At 36.9% G+C, this 20932-nt stretch overlaps 1 protein-coding gene across 17 annotated transcripts in view; it reads right to left on the minus strand.

The window, feature by feature from the left end:
- PARD3 (par-3 family cell polarity regulator) overlaps positions 1 to 20932 on the minus strand; it is a 459468-nt gene that overhangs the window by 195029 nt on the left and 243507 nt on the right. For all 17 annotated transcript variants that reach the window (XM_042801882.1, XM_042801881.1, XM_042801880.1 and 14 more), the window contains 4 exons: positions 16519 to 16644; positions 14821 to 15203; positions 4454 to 4593; positions 2754 to 2882 (listed from right to left, as the gene is read on the minus strand). In XM_042801882.1, the coding sequence (XP_042657816.1) occupies positions 2754 to 2882; positions 4454 to 4593; positions 14821 to 15203; positions 16519 to 16644 (778 nt within the window). The remainder of the gene's footprint in view (positions 1 to 2753; positions 2883 to 4453; positions 4594 to 14820; positions 15204 to 16518; positions 16645 to 20932) is intronic.

Consider the following 20932-nt stretch of genomic DNA (forward strand, 5'->3'; position numbering starts at 1 on the left):
TTGGGTATGCGAGGTAACCACAATATAAAAGGAGCTCTACTTAACCAGAGTAATCCTCACCCCTTTCATAAAGGAAGGGGGCAGGGAGGGAAGACTTTCAAGAGACAATCTGCCTCTCATACTGATGAGGACAAACCCTACTATATTACCTATCTGGCATTAGGTTAACTCTGGAAGCAATAAAATGCCTTGTATTCTGGAGAAGCATAATCATTCTTCCAGATCTTACTGGATAGAAATGTTATCTCCTGTGAATTTGATTTTATTCGCTGCTTGCAGGTTCTACTTATTTTTATTGTGATCTGTTGCCCTGGATGATGGCTCTTCATCACACACACACCCCCTAACCTGACCACATAAACTACAATAATCCCATACTAACCTAAATGGGCAAATCTTAACATTCCTGTAAATTTTAGATACAACTACACATTTTTGTAGATCCCTTGCAGACAATAATGGCAACATACATCAAAGACATTAAACCCCACAACTCTCCCGAAAGTTTATTATCTTCATTTTACTTATAAAGAAACCCAATGATAAGTAACTTTTCAAAAGTCATTCAACAAGCCATAACCCAAAACATAAAATCTAAACACTTCTTTTATTGGGATTACTATCTGTACAAATGTTGGCAAATATAAAATGGTTTTAATACTGAGTGCTCCTCGGCAAGCAACAGCAAGTCCTGCCCTTTATGAGATGGCTAATATCAAATAACATGATTTTATGCATATGGTTTCTGAGACACGTCTCATTTAGTTAATATTTAAAGCATACAAATGTAGTAAATATGACAGAAATAGGGGAAGAATGTAAAGACAAATTGTTCCTAAGTGACCAAAGAAGGTTTACACATGAAAAAGATGAACTGGCATGATTTCAGATCATTCCCCTCCCTCCTTCAGTATTTTTTTTTTTTTTTTGGTACATAAAGCTAGTAAAAGACAATGATAGGAGCTGTTCGAAAAGACTTTTTTTTAAAGATTCTTACCAGAGAAGAAAGAACAGCCCTTATGATGGGTTTTAGTTCAACAGATTCCCCAGCAATTCTGCTCCTGCTCTGTGACAGCTGTCAGCAGAGCTCACCTAACATTTCTTCACGTCGAAATGCAAACAAACAAATCCTTATGCAACAGAGGATCATCACACACGTGTATTGTCAGATCCTCACAATATCAACTGTTCAACTGGAGTTACAGAAACGTACACCAGTTCAGATCTGATCTCTGACTACATAGCACACAGCCCACCTACTATCTGACACAGCCACGATGAGATCTGGCTTCCCTGTGCTGGTGTTTGCCAAAATAGCTGAGAGTATCGCCTGAGCAGCAGCAGGGAGGCTACTGAGGTTGAACTCACTTAAAGGGGATGATTTGCTGTTATTTTTAAACCTACATCAAGTATTACTATTAAATCTATGCATTTCTCACATCATATCTTTGTCTACAATTATTTAAACAAAACATCATGTTAAACTATGCAGTATAACTTCCTCATTTTACTAGAGAAATAATATACACAAAATTAAGGCATTTTCTTACTTCTAAGTTTATTTAGAAAACTTAAAAACCATTTTCATTCACCTTTATGTAAGATAGCAATACTGTGAAAATTACATCATAGGAGTTTATAAACAGATTGCTTTCACAGTTCCAGTAATAAGGTAGGGCAAATATGATTTCAAATTGTTATTTTCTCTTCATTTTATGACAACTTTCACTTCAATACCTGAAGTCATGTTCCAAAAATATTAAGGTAGAAGTGTGGTTCATTTGCAACCTTCCCTGCCACTTTCACTTCCTAGGTTTAACTGCAGTTTTGAAAAGTAAAAGGCTAATGTTCAATGTCTTGAAATGGACAAACAAAAATTCATTCTTTTTGCATTCAAAATAGCACAAATCCAATAGAAAAATTAAGCAATCTATTCATCATACTTATATTTGTCACTTATATTTGTCTATCTTCTCATTATAATGCAGCCAAATAAGATGCTTTTAGAGCTATATATAGCTACGATAATACAAATACTATATAACTTCAGGAGTTTAATTGAATACAGAACAAAGTAAGACTGCTACATTCACAGTCTACCTTTTCATAACAGAAATTATCTTGAATAATTATCAGAGAAATATCTGTATACACTATGCAAGTGGAACAGGTACAGTATGAAACATCATTTTATTCCCATTTCACATAAAATCCTCAGAAACATTTTCTGAATTACCCTGCTATATTAATAACTGCAGGTTTTCATTCCACAGAGATTGCATTTATATTCAAAAAAGGCTACTATTTCTTGTATATTCAACTTTTTGATAGAAAGGTATTTACATATCCTGTTTTGGCATAGTATTATATGCTCTGAAATCTTTTAGTGAACAGGTAGTGGGACAAATGGCAGGCTTTCAAACAGATTTGTCCACATGAATGACATGAAATGATCCACTTGTCTGCATGCATCCAAATAAAGTCCATCCAATAGCTTCTTCTATAATAAACATTTTCACTCAAAATAAAACTCTCACTTATACATTATTAACAAATATTTAATTCCAATAGCAGATCTCAAAGAGAATTAAAAAAATACAGGTAAAATTTTCTAAATAAAGCAAAATAACTGGGTTGTTCTGTTTTTTTTTCTTATATTCAGTGCTGGCCATGCATGTTTGCTAGCAGGTGACAAGACCAAATCATTTGCTCATATTCATCTAAATCTCTTAGCTGCTCTCTATTTTACGCACCAGTTCCCTTGGATGGAATGTTTCTTCCTGTCGAAAAATCAGAAGGCCGACGGTCCCTCCCATCTTGGTGCTTCGCAGCAAAGACACAACTTCTTCTTGAGTTTTGCCTGTTAAATCAACTCCATTTACCTGTGACAAAGGAAATATTAGAAATTTATAAGACTCCACAACAGGAAAAAACAGTATAAATTCATACTGAAAAGTCACATGAATCGTATGGGATAGTATTAAAAAACCTTCACTGAAGCAATTTGCTTATTGGGTCAGTACAGCTTCATTTAATAGAACTAACTAAACATGCATTCTTTACATATGAATAAAATAAGAAGCAAGACAGTTTTATTTCCCTCCTCTTTAGCAGCAACTGTATACTGCAGTATACTTTAAAACCAACTAATTTCATCTACCAATATTTTTTACATGAATTTCTGCATAAAAATTCTTTGGCAAAATTGATGTGTGATCCAAAACTGGCCCTGTTTCCATATGCCTTGGTGTTTCACATGTCTTCCAAATATATCTGGAGCAATAAATTGTGTCAAAAGTAGAAAATAATTTCCCCCCCTCAAATAACTTTGGAGCAGTTATGTTTTATTTTGCCTTTTTTCAGTCATCCAAGCCCTCGGCCTTCACTTACCACTTACCAGTCCAGACAGTAATGGAATACATACAGGTAGGCTTCCCACTCTACCAGCTAACTTGAGTAAGGGAGAAGCCAGAGAAAGATATGGTATTCTCAGTCTTGCCTGTTTAGAAACATTTTGGAAAAGTAAGGCAAATCAGCTAACAGTGTTAAGCAAGTGAGCATGGCTCTCCGAAGAAGTCAGCAAACCATCTTTTTCCTTCCCCTTGTAAGATATCAGAGCTTACAGAGCTGAGATACCACAGCTGTCATCGTAAATGCTTCTCAGTCCCCTTCTACGCAAGTCATCTGGGTTACCTTGAATTACAGTAATTACAGAGGGCAATCGTCCAGCAGCAATTCAAGCTGACTTTGCCAATTTTGCAGTAAAGTGAAGTTAGGGCTCTGAAAGGCAGATACAGTCTCAGCTGTACCTCCCGTGTCATTTGGCTTAGGGACACTAATGAAGAGCTGTGGGTGGTAACATCTTATATCACTCCAGCTAGATTTCCAGGAAGATCTCTGCTGTGCACCTATCTAAGAGAAGTTTAATTCCCTTGAGGACACCCGCCCTTCAGGAGAGAACTGGCCTTGATTCTCTGTAGCACTACCCTCCTCTTGTCTTACCCCTTCCAGTTAAATCACTAAAACTTTTCAGGGTATTGTCTTCCATATTTGGCAACATCTTCAATAATTTCCGGTCTGACACTCCATGCTGATTTAATGCCACTTACTAGGTAAGAATCACTTTGCTTCAACTTGTTCCTATACAGCAATGCAAGACTATGACACTATATTCACATAAGGACACATAAACTCATGTTTTCATAATATGTCTGGGTCCAGCTCTTAAAATAGTTATGTACTGAAAATGCACAGCCCTTGACCTCTAACCTAAAAAAAAAAAAAAAAAGGTCAAAAAAACAAAACCCATGACAAAATAAACAAAGCTGAAAAAAGGAAAAAAAATAAGAGGGAAACATTTTCTTATAACACAAACTACTAAGAGCCTTTGAAAGTGAACTAGTGAGTGGGCTTATGCCAAAACACAGATGAATAACATGTAACACTTCATCACCTCAATTAATCGGTCTCCAGCTTTTAGTCTCCCATCTTGAATAGCTGCACCTCTCGGAAGGATGTTTTTCACATAAATTGGAGCAGAGCCACCAATTGGGACATCTCTTGAAGTAATGCTAAATCCCAAGCCTTCTGTACCTGCATAAAGAATGCAGAGTACTACTTGTTAAAATTAACATTTTATATTACATATTATTTTTATCCAGCAGAATGTATGCATATCTCAGTGATACAATCCATGAAAACACATATATAAGATGTAGGAATTACTGCATGGTAAAAAAATTTAAAAAAAAAGGCATATATAGGAATGTTGTAGCTGAAGCACTGAGTCTTGGCACAGGCTGCTCAGCAGGCCCTCCTTGCAACTTGCTGTTCTGATGATTTCAAAGTCATTGCCATATTTCCAACTTTCTATTTCAGATGAGCTGAGTGACAAGGAAGCAGAACAAAGCATATCTGATATCCTATCACTGTCTTCCCCCCTGTCAATCTGGATCTCATCAATGATCCTTTCTTTCTCTTTTGCAACTCTTTCAGCAATGTCAGTCAGCCAACACTGCTGGCCATGAGGCTTTGTCAGCTCGCTATGGACACCGGCAGGTGACAGACAGAACCAGAGCTCAGTGATCTCATTTATTCTGCTCTGAGGGACCTCAGGCTGTTTTCTGTCAACACCTCCTCCGCCCCAGGGCTTCACCCTGGCTCCCACTGGGTTCCACCCCACCTTCTGCTGCGCAGGCAGGGAGCAGAGCCAGGCTGCCACTTCTGAGATGACTACACTTGGCTAAGACTGACTGAAGCAAAACAGAGACATTTAAGATGACCTGGGGAAATCCAGAGAAGGGGTCCAGTCAATACGGCAAATGAGACTTGCTGGTATTCCAGAGAAATTATGCTCACAACTGGTTACTGGAGTGTACCTTAGGAGCCCACCAGCTCTGGGATTCACAAACTGAGAGGACAAACAGAAGCCTTTCACCTTTGAAACTCTACATTGAAACCCACCCTCCCCCGCACCCCCACTCCCCCAACATTGCACATCAGGTCTACTCAGGACATTTAATCTAGCATGAAACCAGACAGCTGTTCAGTGGAGAGCATCCCTGACAGAGTGTCAGCATCTACAACTTCCTTTTGAAACATCTCAGAGATTGTCAAGATATGTCTACAGTTCAAGTTCACTAGGCAGACATATGCATGCCCAACCTACATTTAATCTGACCTACTAAGGCAACCTGCAGTTAGGACTCAGCAATACCAGGTATGGTGCCTAAAAGTTGCACAACATACTCCTTTGTATAAAATCTCAGGGACAGACAGAATTCAAACTTTTATGCAACAGTCCACAGATACAAGACAAGGAAACTGATCATGACCAAGGTAAAAGACACACAACTATAGAACCACTTAAGGTTTGTATTGGGTTTGCGTGGCAAGGTTTTGGTAGCAGGGGGCTACAGGGGTGGCTTCTGTGAGAAGCTGCTGGAAGCTTCCCCCGTGTCCAATAGCTCCAATGCCAGCTGGCTCCAAAGATGGACCCACCACTAGCCAAGGCCGAGCCCATCAGCAACAGGGGTAGTGCCTCTGGGATAACATATTTAAGACCAGGAAAAACTGGCATGCAACAGCAGTCAGAGGAGAGGATTGAGAATATGTGGGAGAAACAACTCTTGCAAACACCAAGGTCAGTGAAGGAGCGGGAGGAGATACTCCAGGCACCAGAGCAGAGATTCCCCTGCAGCCCGTGGTGCAGACCACGGTGAGGCAGGCTGTGCCCTGCAGCCCGTGGAGGTCCATGGCAGAGCAGATATTCACCTGCAGCCTGTGAAGGACCCCACACTGGAGCAGGTAGATGTGTCTGAAGGAGGCTGTGACCCTGTGAAAAGCCCACACTGGAGCAGGCTCCTGGCAGGACCTGTGGACCCATGGAGCGGAGCCCACGCTGGAGCAGGTTTTTTAGAAGGACTTGTGACCCTGGGGGGGACCCATGCTGGAACAGTTCATGAAGAACTGTAGCCCATGGGAAGGACTCATGTTGGAGAAGTTAATGGAGGACTGTCTCCCATGGGTGTGACCCCATGCTGGAGCAGGGGAAGCAGGTGAGGAGGAGGGAGCGACAGAGGTAACATGTGAACTGACCAAACCCCCATTCCCTGTTGCCCTGTGCCACTCGGGAAGGATATAGAGAATTCAAGAGTAAAGATGAGCCCAGGAAGAAGGGGGAGGTGAAGGGAAGGCATTTTAAGATTTTATTTCTCATTACCATATTTTGATTTGATTGACAATAAATTAAATTAATTTCCCCAAATCAAGTCTATTCTACCCGTGATGGTAACTGGCGAGTGACCTCCCTGTTCTTACCTTGACCCATGAGCTTATATTTTCTCTCTTCTGTCCAGCTGAGGAGGGTGAATGATAGAGCTGTTCGGTGGGCAACCTGGTGTCCAGCCAAGGTCAACACACCACAAGGTTAAAGACTGAATTAATTTCTGTCTTACTGTTCCCTGTGTTCACTTGCTAATTCTTACTCTTTTTAATGAACCAGTTGATATTCACATGTGAAAAGGAAGCATGAGTCCCATATAGTGGACAATAGTTCACATACAGATTTCTGAAATCTGCCCAATTACATTTGATTAAAATTTAGTACAATATATTTTGTTATCAAGATGGTAATCATATTAAGAAGTAAATTGACACAGGCGACAGGGCTGGGGCTGGCATAACCTTTTAAAATCTTCATCTTGTAAGTCCTCATGTATACACAGCAAGTGCACGCAGCTTATATTGTTCAGGAAATGTGGATCAATTCCTATAGGCTAACTATCATGAGGCAACCTCCCTTCCTTCTGCAGCATTCAAGATAGCTGAAAAACTGACATTTGAATTTTAAAGTCTTCATCCACTTTCAGGCTGATATAAAATTTATCAGTGCTATTACACAGAGATGAAAAAAATATCAGATCTCATAACATACATATTTTACTTTGGAGACCTCACAATTTTAATGTTGTTTCAAACGTTCACAGAGCTCTTTAACTCCTTGCAACATCTGAAGATGATCAGTATAAGGGGTTTTTAAGTCACATCTCAGCTTTTTATGGAATTTATCCTTTTCTTATTTTAAGGATCTGTGTTGAATACTGCTCTTTGAGTACAGTTTTTGTCTACTAACATTTCTAAGGTAATATCAGAACATGACTGTACATCCAGGACAATATTTCATCATTAATAAGCTTAATCCCCATAGCCTGATTACAGAGTCATTACAGATGTCTGGTTCACACACTCCACTTTAAACCCCCACGGAAAAAACAGAAGTTGAAATGTTCACATTATGAATGCACACAGGATATAAATTTGGACTGTGGCATTTTCTGCTGTCAAATCTCCAGAAAGCCTTTACTAAAGCCAGCAGAACGCCACAAATCCATGCTGAGCCCAGATATTAGCAGAAGAAAATTCTAATTACTTGCTTCTGTGGAAAGAAGGGGCCTCAACTGGACTACATTTTGCTATGCTGCTCTGTACAGCTTTGCATGAGGCAGCTTTTGGGTGTCTTTTTCCTTTTACCTTTTCTCTGCTTCATTTTACTATCTGTGTACTATAGCTGCCCTTAGCTTTATAATACAGCTTCAGAAACACCCATGCTTATTATATGTAAATTAGATGGTCACAAGAATGGGAAATAAATGGATACATTCAACCAGAGCCATAAATAAATACAAATTTGGTGACTGGATTGATTTGGGGACTTTTTTCTTTTTATACACATAACTGATAGTAAGATCTTCTACACTTATTTATCTTCCTGCTGCTAGAATGTTTTCAGTTCTTAGGGTGTAAAAATAATGAGGAAACCATGTAAACATACTGTAGGCTCCTCTGATACCTCCAATTTATACTAATAATATGGGAGAAACTGGACACACATACAGGTAGAACCAGAACACAAGTAGAAAATAGAGGAAATTTCCATCTTTTTGAAAACATAGGAATCATCCTACTCAAAGCTAGGAGCTTTACGTTGAAAGGTCTAGATTACTTGAACTATGCACAACTTAATCTCTCACAGATTTTAAAAAGAGAGAGGGTAGAAAACCTCTTCCTCCCTTTATAGCTGTCATCTCTGACAACAATCAAATTACACCAAATGATAATAACATTTAAAAATTACCCACTAATTTGTGTAATTCAAATTCTTAGGCTTCTTTGATAAATCAGCAGCTCTCTCGACAAGTTAGAGCTCCCCTTTTTTCTTGAATGTGATGTTGAACACACCTTCTAAGGTCACATTGCCCTCAAGAGCTCAGCTAGCTCTAAACTGAAGACAAAGTACTTTTAGGTGAATCAAAAGGGCAGTTTTGGTAGTAAAAGAACTATGTTGCACAAACAGATGAAGGGCAGATTTGATGATTCAGTTGGCATTTTGTAGGAAAAAAAATCTAGTAGCATTAAGACGAGGGGAACACTTACATGTAATTTAATTAAATATATATTCAAAACTAACATCATCATCTTATTTGGAATCAGCCTGATCATAAACGGACAAGATGGTAACAAATCTATTAAATTTTACTAGAGGAGTCTAGACTTGCTGTTATCTACCAGTGAAGAACTGTTTAACTTCTCACTAATGCTAGGATTATCTTCTCCATTGTGGGAAGATTGTGTCTGGCATAACATTTCCATCTTTCTAAGGCTCTTCTGCATGAAAAGTTGTGCACTCCTCATCCAGCACCAACTGCAGGTCTAAATTCTCAGCAGCAAAATGTGCTGCTGGTAGAAACACGAGACAAAAACAAGTATCACCTCTGCACTGCTTCCTGTATTTCCATGTCTCTCTCAAAAGGACATTAGTTCAGAGACTCAATAAGGAACATCTGAAGGACCTACACTGACAACTTCTTATGATGTTTCTCTTACAGTTATCTTCCCTTTCAGGACTGCAAGCAGAGCTAGAAGTAAATCATGTTCTTTCTCCTCTAATCTCAGAAAATGTAGATGAGTTCTCAGGTATTTCAGAGCAAATCTCCCTAAATTTTTTTTACAAAAACCAACCTACCTCATTTTTAAAAAAATGGAAAATGAAAAAACAGATAATTGGTCACCACATTTGTTAGTACTTATGCAAGAGAAGCAGGGAACATTTCAGAACAACCTAGATATGGAAAATCCATGTGGGTGAACAGTCCTCAGATGGAATAAAGGAATGCTAAGGAAAAGTACAGATCCTTCATGAAAGACAAGGAACACACTCTCCCCTTCCTAAAACAATAAGGGATGTTAGTTACGCATATAAAGTTTGTGACACAAACCCATAACAATTACTAAATAAAACATCCCCACTTAATGAAAGTATTAGATTATAAAATGATCTAGAATAAGGAGAGAGATAACATTACAACAAAACTATGCAGAAGGGCCAAACGCTCTCTGACGATAATCAGAGCAGATACTCTCCTTCCAAGTGTTTCAAGTTCCCACTTTTTTACAGTAGACTCTTCCTGGAGACCCACATATGGATGGGTGATTGCTGAAATAATTACCCTACTGTTTTAGGTTAGAAACCAGTTTTTATTAAGGACTGGACCTTATGCAAGAGCTGAAGAGCAAATACATTCTCCTTCTCGTCAGGGGATTCACTAAACTAAACAATTCTATTTTAGATTAAATAATCCTGAAAGGTTATTTTACTACTCCTAGTTTAAACTGTATTTTCAGAATTTGTGTATGTGTAGTCAGGGTAACTGTATGTGCAAATGACTGCTTAGAAGGCTGACTGCTCAGCTCTACAAAACTTCTGCAGCCACATGCACAATCAAGACAAATTAATTGTATGCCCATTTTTACGTAGTTGAGTGATTTGGAACATTTTTTTTTTCCAAGCAAAGCTCAGACCTCTCAAGAAGATCTTTGATCAACCTAATAGAAACATTCTTCCCTTTTTGCTGCAGTCTGCTAATAAATAGTGAGCAGAAGTGGTTTAAAAAAATTGAAAGATGAAACTTGATGTAGTTTATGCTTCTTCAGTGGCTAATAATGCCCAGAAGGATTTGCTTCACTTTTGAATTTCATTTCTCAAGGTCATTTAAGTAATTCAAGAATCTACGTGCTTCATTTCAAAAGTGACAAACACCCCTACTGCAACTGAACAGGAATTCTAAAATCAGTCTAAGAGAACATAACACTTCAAAAGAAATTTTAAATAAAAATTTAGAATGTCAGTTCAAAGTCTGGCTCAAGAAACTGTATGGAAAAACAGGAGAGTATGATGAAAAATGCATGTAAATCTGTACATTTCAGATACATGATGCAGGATATCTTACAGACAAGTTCAGGGTCCTGTCTTGTATGCCCTGCTACATAAACCGAAGTAAAACAAGTAATCATCCATACATGTGCTTTACTCCACAGCAAATATGATGCCATTTTAAATTAGCATACTCCCAAACTATCCATGGCATCTTACATATGTCTCTAATGACTTTGTGCAGAAAGGAACTTGGGTGCCATGGTGTAATACTGAATGCCCAGTCACCTGGTGGGATTTGCAGTGTTTAAGCTCAGCTCTGTATGTAAGACAAAGCATTATTAACCACAGAAGGGCCAGCAAGACAAACAGGAATCCAACAAGAAATTCTAAAGAGCGATAAGTCTCGTAATCCTCCTCACATCTACAATTCGACCATTTTTCTCTGTCGCACTGCATGAAGTTGCCTCCTTCTTCTCAGGACTCGACATTTCCTAGGACACGGCTGATACGCCCTTTCTGTGATGGACTTGGTGATTCCTACAGCTTTCCTGCTGTAAGGTATCCTGCAGCTGTGCCACTGATTTCTTTCTCTTGAAGCTATACAATTTTCCAAGAGAGAAATATTCTTTGGACCAAAAAGAAAGAGATGATCACAACTCCCATGGCCAGCAGTTAAGTCACTCTCTGGAAGCAGGGAGATGTGGACTGAATACTTCAGGCAAAAATACCAAAATATTTGGTGGAACTAGTGCCAGCTTAAAAAAAAAGAGCTCAGTTTTGACATTTTACCCCAACAATTATGTATTTAATATAGCTAGAAAAATATGCAGTTATAAATGGAAATGATCTGATTTAATAAGCATTATACTTAAGAGCAATCAAATAAAATGAAGCTAATTTAAAAACTGAGTTCTTCAGGCTTGTCTTAGTACAGTAGTGTCAAAACCAGTATATATGAGATCTGAGTAATACAATGTGCAACCGAAAAGCAGTCTTTGAATGCTTCAGCTAGTATCAGGCTGAATTCTGCAAGTTACTGTTCAAAGACTAAGCCTTAGAATCATTTGTTATATAATTATTTATTACTTTTAAGTGCTGGACTAGATTTCTCTCAGTTGCATTGGCTCAAACCCTTGCAGTCAAAGAAAAAACACTCTGGAATTGACCTAGCATTTATGAGGTCAAAATTTGTCCTAACACTCTGGGTGTTATTTCAGTGGTCTTATTTTCTCTATATATTAACTGTAAAGAACTATTTTTATTTATTTATACTTACTGTGTATCAGCTTACACCAAAACATAAACACAGGCTCACTGTCATGTCTTGCACTATCTTAATTTGTGTGAGCTATTAAGCTAGACTGTTATACTGCCTTAATGGCAGTATAGAACATCAGCAATAACCCCTACATCTATATGCTAAAAGTTCAGGCCCTGACCTTTAAGGAAAGATAAACAGATATCCATTTTCATTTAGAAAAGCCAACAAACATTCTGCATTGACTGAAACATATGACTGACCTTCTCTTCTGACTTTATTAAACAGCTAAATCCTATGAAAGTTCAGGTTATTTTAAAATGCCAAAACAGCAATAAATATTAAGAAATCATAATTACAGAAACACATACTGTAGGGTTATCTTACCATGTCATTTTATATAATAAAGCTCATGCTATATATAGAAGCATGGCTGTAATAAAGAATGTCTGTCTGTATTGAAGGACTCAATTCTCATACTACATCATTAACAAGAATGCACAGGTCAAATAAAAAGTGAATTTCAAGACGAAGCCTTACATGCTTGTATGCCTTAATGCACCCCACAAGGAGTTTTTAATCTAATCACAGTAATTGGTGAAATAACTGCTGTCTGTTAGCTACAAAGAAAGCACATTTGATAAATATCTATGAAGCCTGTATTATTGCAACATCCTTCATTAGAAATAATCAGACAATCAACACCCCTATTGCACCCATATTTATAACAAACTACTTGGGGGCATCCTTAAGTGTACTGCTTCATTTGTTGCTCCACGTGTATGTTCTCAGAGCTATGAAATGAAAGTCAAAATGGAAGAACATGCCTCTTTCTACAGTGGATATTAATAAATGAAAGCTATGATAAAAAGGTGTCTTTCCTTCTGTACACTTTTTTTTTTTTTTAATAATATCACAATGTATTAAACACACTACATTAAATAGTTTTTGTCTGTCTGTCATCTGAGCTAGGTGCCATTTCCTCACAAGCAGTATTCTCACATAATCAAACTGTTAGAAACAAATCTCTACTATGAACTTCTGAAACATATTCTAGATAAGGATTTCAAAGTTTTCACTAGTGTAAAACCCATCCAACTTCTCTGGTGTGAACTAGATATTGAAGTATCTTACAGATCACTTCCCATCAACAGGTAGCATGCACCTCCTTCATCCTAAAACCATTTAATATATTGGTGTCAACAAGGTTAAATTGTATTATGGAAGTGGGGAGAGTATGAAACAGTATCCAGTGCAAGATGACCAAAATGTAAGCTCACATCACAGTAAAAGAATCCATAAGACATCAAAATTATATTCCTGTATTTTATGAGCAACCATAATGCCACATTTGTTTTGTGCAAAAATATTCATTTCACATATTCTATATGCATTTGTTGGTGCTTTTAAATTACATGAAATTTATATTTCCACTCCTGGCTAAGAATTCTTTTATATAATGTCCAAGTGACATTTCTGCAGGCTTCCACAGACACACAAAAAACAGGTAAAAATCACTGTAGTGACTGAGAGCATCTTTGTAAGCACAGTGATTCCTTACTCAGCCAGTAACAATAAGTTTTTCCAGGCAGGCTGATCTGAGCTGATGGCCTAAAGAATTTCTTGAAGGAGCATCAACAACAGAAGCAAACTGTCAACTCTACCTTATGTCATCCAAGTTTGTAGAGCTTAAAATTCAGCAACCAGAAAGAAGCAATCTGGTGGTTCATGCGAAGTTCATAGAAAGGAAAGCATAATGATAATGTGACAAGTAGCCTGGTACCTGTGAAACTGTAAAATTTCTACCATTCAATGCATTGTCTTTGATACCTTTTGATTAAAAGGTTCGTTATAAAAATTATTAACACTAAGCACATAAAATATCCTAAGGGGAATGCACTGTGAGTTCACGGAGAATACTGTCACATGGATAAACTTTTTGCTGTGTAATGTAAACCCTATTCTTGCTGCTAGAGATCAAATTAAATCTAGCCTTCAACATGTTAATTTTAATACCATTAAGCTTACAGCATGTAAAATCTTTAAAAAAAAAAAATCATTTCCCAAGAGCTAAGTAATACTTGTATCTAAATGTCATTTTATTATACTTCAAACTGTCTTAAAAGCATGTAGATGGTAACTACACAAAAATACCAAATTTCTCACTTAGGACATTTAACACATCATAAAAATTCCATGGATGTACCAATGCATCTACATGTGCACATATAACACAGATGCTGAGATAAGCACGCACTGCTTTCTCCTCTGCCTTTAGTCTCTCACCCCATTCGAATTACATTAGCATAAGGACCACGACAGGAAATATCACATTACATCTCAACTATTTAAGACTTTCACATCCCTGTGGAATAAAGAAAAGCTTTAGCTGGAAATTAGAAAGTCCAATTTACCAACTGGATCCAACACACTCTTAAAATCTAACAGCAAAACCACAGTGATGCAATTTGAAAAGTCACAACTGTAAAGTACAGAACATGGGTCATTTTAGCTTATTTATTTATACTAAATAGTTTACCATGCCCTGAGTCTTGGCCAACAGAATTTGTAGCACTTACTGCACTTCTCTATTAGTTGAGAGACAAAACAGTGTTAAAGCACTCTTCAAAACACCCTTTTGCATACACGCTGCATGCACTGAATGCATGGCTAGACTCCTGGGTGTGCTATCAGGGACAACTCAGCCTCTTGGCTTCAAAAATCAACCCATCACATCTGCCATGCTACTGCAAGCTGTCCTGCCCAATACAATGACACTGGATACACATACATACACTACGCACACATAACTCATGTTATATGAGGAATGCACTGATGACTTCCTTACCTTTTCTCAGCTGTATACTGAGCCTCTTGCCTATCTTTTTGGTGTTATACCCACTGTTTGCAGCGGTGGTGAGAACTTTCTGAGGTGATGGTACCAGGCCCAAGGGTGGTTTCCCTGATGAATTCACACTATGAGGTAGCTGCGAGTAGGAGTCTGTCTGATCGGACTGGTTACCCGCTCGAGACATCCTTTGTAATGTGTGAAGTCCAGAATTATTAATATTTTTGCTGTCAGCATACTGGGAATCGGGGCCGAACCGGCTGGAGTAGTATGTGTTCTTCTCGCTTTGGGACAACTGTTCATACTGCTCTTTATTTGCCGCAGGGACAACGTGGAACCAAATGAACGGCGTACGCATGGCTTGGCGAAACATATGCTGTGCTCTAGGTTTCAAAATGAACAGAAAATTAGCAAATTAGGACTGGCAGACTACAAGACATTATAAGCATAATTACTAATGTTAATTAAGCAACACAAGCTGACAGATGCATTGCATTCAAGCATAAACCAGAAAACTTGAATCTGTTTGCTGGTCTACTTGGTCAGCTATTTGCTAAGGTTTATTGCCTTAGGGCAACACAATGGTTAAATATGCTTAACAGCTAATGTACCAAATACTGGATTCAGAAAAGCAAAACTTTTAACCATGGTCTTGAAATGCAGACAATGACAGGACTGCAGTGTCCTTTTGTTTTGAACCTTGGTAATTGCAGTAATTGTGATAACAGTAATCACAGTGACAACAGAATTATTAGAATGAAAATTATATACAAAGACTATATTTCCATCATTTGCTGTGAGTATATGCAGTCTTGCAAAAAGTCTAGTTGACACTTTACTCTTTGTAAATTAATAGTCTTTCAGAATACAACATTAAGAAAGGAGAAAAAAATGCTTAATCCTGCACAGACATTGGGCTCTAGGTCATAATCCAAAGCACACGAAGTCAACAAGTGCCTTCACAGACTTAACAAACTGTGATTCAGAACCATAGAACAAGCAGAGACAAGCTGCTTTCAAACATATGGTACAGGGTCGTGTTCCAATCCAGATTAGAGTCAAAGAAACAAAAGCACATTTCAAATGTATATTAAGTATAGGATGATCAGAATGAATGCTATTTCTTTGACCCTCAACATGTTAGGGTTTATTATCATATTTCAATCACTCATTTTCTGCCTACTTCTTTTCTGCTTTCCTTTTCAACTATCTGTGTGTGAACTACAACCCAATTTCACTTTTAAAAGTCTTTCTGATTCACCATTTTGGGATTCTACCAAGTCCAGGTAGCCACTGAGCAAATACTTATGATCTCTCAAACTTCTCCAGGAAGATTCTGCACCTAGTACCTTGAGTTCTCACACATACAAAATCACAAATATTTTAAAAATGTTAAAAATAGTCTCCATGCTATCCAAGTCATATGGAACTTTCAGGATAAACAGTTTACCAATGCAAGAAGAAAAAATCTGTAATCTGCAAAAACAATCAAGTAAGAAGTGCATATATTCTAATGACAATAATATTTTTATTTTTGGGGGGAGTTTGGCTAATTAAAAACCACTAATGTCCCTTAGTGTATCTTTTCTTTATTAGAAAGGCAAGCTTAGACAATTTTCTCTTACTTTCCTCAAATTACTGCAAGGCGCAGTATTGAAGATTAAATAATGTAATGCAACGTGTGGTAAGTACACTTACTGTTCAAATCTCCTATTCCGAAGGTCTCCATCATTAATCCTGACAATACAATCATTCTCACGAAAAAGATTTTCTTGTTCAGCTTTTCCACCTTTCTCCAATCGCTTTACCAGCAGCCCCAGGGTTCTGGAACATTAAGATTATAAATGATGACTGTTCAAACAATTTGCAGCATAGAAAATCCTACTGATTTAATATTTTATCATAATCACTGTAGAAACTAAATTTTAAACTACATTTACCTTGAAGAAGGATACTATAGTTTCAAATCATTTATAAGAATTACTTGATTATCCCTTATCCATGAAACAAACAGCCTAGATGAATAAAGCATGTTATTTAAAAGTAAGAACAAACAGGTGATGTGATGATAGCACGTCCATTCTTGCAAAAGGTCTAGATTTTTGAGCAGTAAAAGCTCCAAGAAGTACCATACATCTGAAAGCCACCATCTTTTCTGCTAGTTAACTGAAGTTGAACAAGTTCAACTTAAAATTTTAATTTCTGAATTATCAGAGAATATCACAGCCATCACTTTTGCTTCTCTGCAAGTGAAACATGGGGTCATCTCACATAATAAGCAGCCTGTAATGAAGTGATGGACAGAGGATTCATGAACTTTACGTGAACCAAATGATTTTATTTTTAAACCTTAACTTTTTTAACTAAACAGCAAAGAGGAAACTAAAAACTTAAATGCCATTTTTAATTCAGCATATTATCTTACATTAATTGGTTCAGTAATGACTGAAGACAATTACCATTTGATATGAGTCGGTCACCTCTGTCTAGTGCTTACCCACAGTGTCATCTTATGGACATTCTTAGAAAAGGTAAAAAAAATATCAACCTGATATTATGAAATGGATCCTGAAGAGTGGATTTCTGAGGTACTGGTAGGACAGTGTGAAAAGTCAACGATGTTGCTATACCTGAACTCTAGGTTTGATGGAGGATTCAATCTTCAGGATTATTCTTGCATCGACACTGCACTTGATTTTTTAAAGAAGAGTAGCTTTACATTGAAATCCCACAGGATGTATCAGTGGGTCAAATTCACATCATCCAAGTCAACAGCATTATTTTTTCTGAAGTCATTTCAAGGCATGGCGTGAAAAATACTTGGTTGCATGGCAGGAATTGCAAGACCACATGTCTTTTAGCACAAAACTTTCAGTGATCATAGCACTTCAGTTCACACATACCTCAAAGTAAATGAGCAGTCAATGATGCTTAAAAGGACTCCTCATATGCTCAAAAGTTATATATGCACTTAAGCACTTCATCAAATGGGTCAGAAAAGCAAAATTAACTTCAACTTATTTCTTCCACTTTAAATTCTTCATTTACCAATTTATCATCAACATATGCAAATAAGACATTTATTTTACAGAACAGTCATACGTTTTCTCCTACAAGGCAGATGAAGAAGTAAAAGAAACGATCCTAGTAGTATTTCCATTTTGGAACCACCTATAGACATTAAGATATGATGTTGAAAGGATCTATACATGTAAACAGACTGTGAGGAGAAAAACAACATAAAGCATTTTGACAACGCAAATCATCAAATGAAGTCTGAGTCAGACATTAACATTTAAGTAATACTACGCTGTTTCCAATTGATACGGAGTATTTTGCAAGCACCTAACATACTGCACCTCTGACCTGTCAGGGGCCCCAGTAGAAACAAACCTTCTCCTCCCTCACTGGGTTCCTGATGGACCGCTTGGGTGCAGTCACTGATGCTAACTGTGATGGGGCTTGACTTCACTTCAGCTGATGCAGTTAGCAATCTGTCTTTTTGCAGTAACACTGGTGAGCACAAGGACCAGAAAGATTCTATAAACTAAAGTATTTCTCTAGAATACATGCGTTTCAGGAAAAAAAAAAATCTTGAAAAACACAATCAACACTAGTAGTGTGTATCTAGTCCCATCCCTCACGATCCCAAGTTGATATTCTTTGTGCTTGGTAAGTTCCACCTTTTTTAGATTCCTTTCAACAACTCAGCATCTCTCATTACAAAGGAAAATAAAATAAGCAAGATCAATTTTCCCAGACTTCCCAAAGGAAAACCAATTCTTTCACGTTGTTTTTTTCTGATCACCAAGGTAGTAAAAACACCTTGTATTATTTAGATATCATACATGGTTTTCTGTTTGCCCTTCCCACAGTCCTCTAATACTTCACATGACAAAAAATTCTAAAAGTCCACAACTGTCACACACTAACTTAATGACCATGTTGTGCTCCATTTATTGTACTAAAATTTACTGACAATTATGAAGGTATGTTGTCACAGGAAATAAAATAAAACAAATTTTTAAAAATATTGATTCAATCCCTTTCTCCTTCTGTTCACTAAAATGAGCTTTGAACACAGTCTCAGATTTTTACAACTGATAAATACTTACAAAAACTAAATTTTTATAGATTGTTTGTTAGTTGTAGAAAGCACTAAAGTAACAGTTATGAATGTTAATCATAAAAAGCAAAAAGAAGTGTGTGCCCTCACTACATTATTTTTATCAGAATTATAGTTTGGTATATTTAAAACTGATGGTTAGAAAACAAGTTTATGACTTTTTCACTTGTGAGTTGTTGAATTTCTCTGAGGAAACAATGTCTCTGAGTCCCAAACCGAAGTTACTGAAGAAGATATATCTAAATGGGGGCGAGATAAGCAAGCAAATACAAAATTGAGAATGCCATATTTAAGAGAAAACCACCAAAATATTTGAAGGGGAATAGAAAGAATTGTGTCTACTCTTCTTTTTCTTTCACTTCATGCCCAACAGCACTTGGATGCAGGTGTGCTCCTCCTGTAATGTCCAAAGACAATTCAGAACTTGGATGTCCTTGTAATGCTTGCACCAGGACATACACAGTAACTGTAGCAGGCATTTTGTTTATATGGTTGAATACAAAAAATATCAAAATATCAATATGCTAAATATCAAAACATATTCTACACAAAGTACAAACACTCCAAGTTAATACTGTGATAATACACTGCACAAAATAGTACAATTCTTTCATCCCAATGTCTCCATGCACTTACGATTACAAAGTAATTGGTCTATCAATGGTTTTTATATAGCATTTTTCTTGCAATGTTGTTTTCTACTGCTTCGCATTCTGAAGTGATATAAAATTAATAGCACAAGATGCATCTTTCTGCATGGTTTGACATTTCTTAAATTTACTTCACCTAAGCTCTCAAATCTGGTAAAAATATTATTAATCTTAACCAACAGTAAAATAATGCAACACATAAATAAACCACCAGTAAAAATTGCAAATAATCTCATTAAACAAAGGCTACAAGTTCTACTAATGCAAGATTGCTCATCTCAGACACAACATATGGTGCTCATGAGGATTCTGCTTTTTAACAAATGTTAGAGCTCGGTTAACCAAGGCATATAAAGCTAAAGTCACTGAGAACAGATTCAAGGCTGGATGAACAGCCTGTGTCAAATTTGAAACCAGGATCCTCACAGTGCCTTTTTTTTTTTTTTTTTTTTTTTTTTAAATATAAACACATGGGGCAAAAGATCCCTTTAGACAGTTCCAGAAACAACTTCCTGAATACGGTTCTGCACAGCAGAGTAAACTCTCTGCAGAACTTGCAGAAAATATATGTTCCTGAAAATTTTAGTAACAAAAGCCTAACACAATCTCCTACAGTATTTCTTCAGCTTATTGTGGTTACACATAAGAATATGACTCTAAAAAAAGGCATGATGGGAATTCATGTTTGTTGTTGCAGGAACTAGAGATAAACAAAGTAGGCCTGATATTGCAAATATGCAATAACCTAAAAACTAATTGGATTTTTTTTCCCTGCTGTATGCCACCACCATTAATCCTGATAAATGGAGATGTAGCTCTACTACAGTTTCAATACTACGTTTCCTACATTAGGAAAACATAAATTTTGAAAGCCTGTAAACTAATCTAGTATAAAATACAAAAGTCAGTGTATATATATTTGTTGAAACACATTCATGTAGTGTACAAATACGTGGATGGGTGCATTTGAATTTGCTTAATCTTGTCCAAATCAAGTCAACACAATTTCTAACATAAATTCTTCCATTATAACCATTATAATGGAATTATAAACTATTATAAACTATAACTTCTTCAAGAATGAGATTAATTATTGTCTGAACCTCTGAAAAACACTCTGCAAGTATACAACTCTGTAGAAATAATAAATATAAATGGAAATTTGGTACCTGCACTGTTTTAGACTAACGTTAGCTGACGTGGGGACAGAAGAGAAACAGTATCAAAGCACAGAGCTCAATCTTTTTATTTGTTTTAAATACCTAATTGAGAATGTAAACAGCTTAGATTATATTAGCATTTGCACCACTGTATTTCCACAAGGTTCATTACTCTA

Source organism: Tyto alba, unplaced genomic scaffold (genome assembly GCF_018691265.1).
Source record: "Tyto alba isolate M040663 unplaced genomic scaffold, T.alba_DEE_v4.0 Super-Scaffold_38, whole genome shotgun sequence".
Lineage (NCBI taxonomy): Eukaryota > Metazoa > Chordata > Aves > Strigiformes > Tytonidae > Tyto > Tyto alba.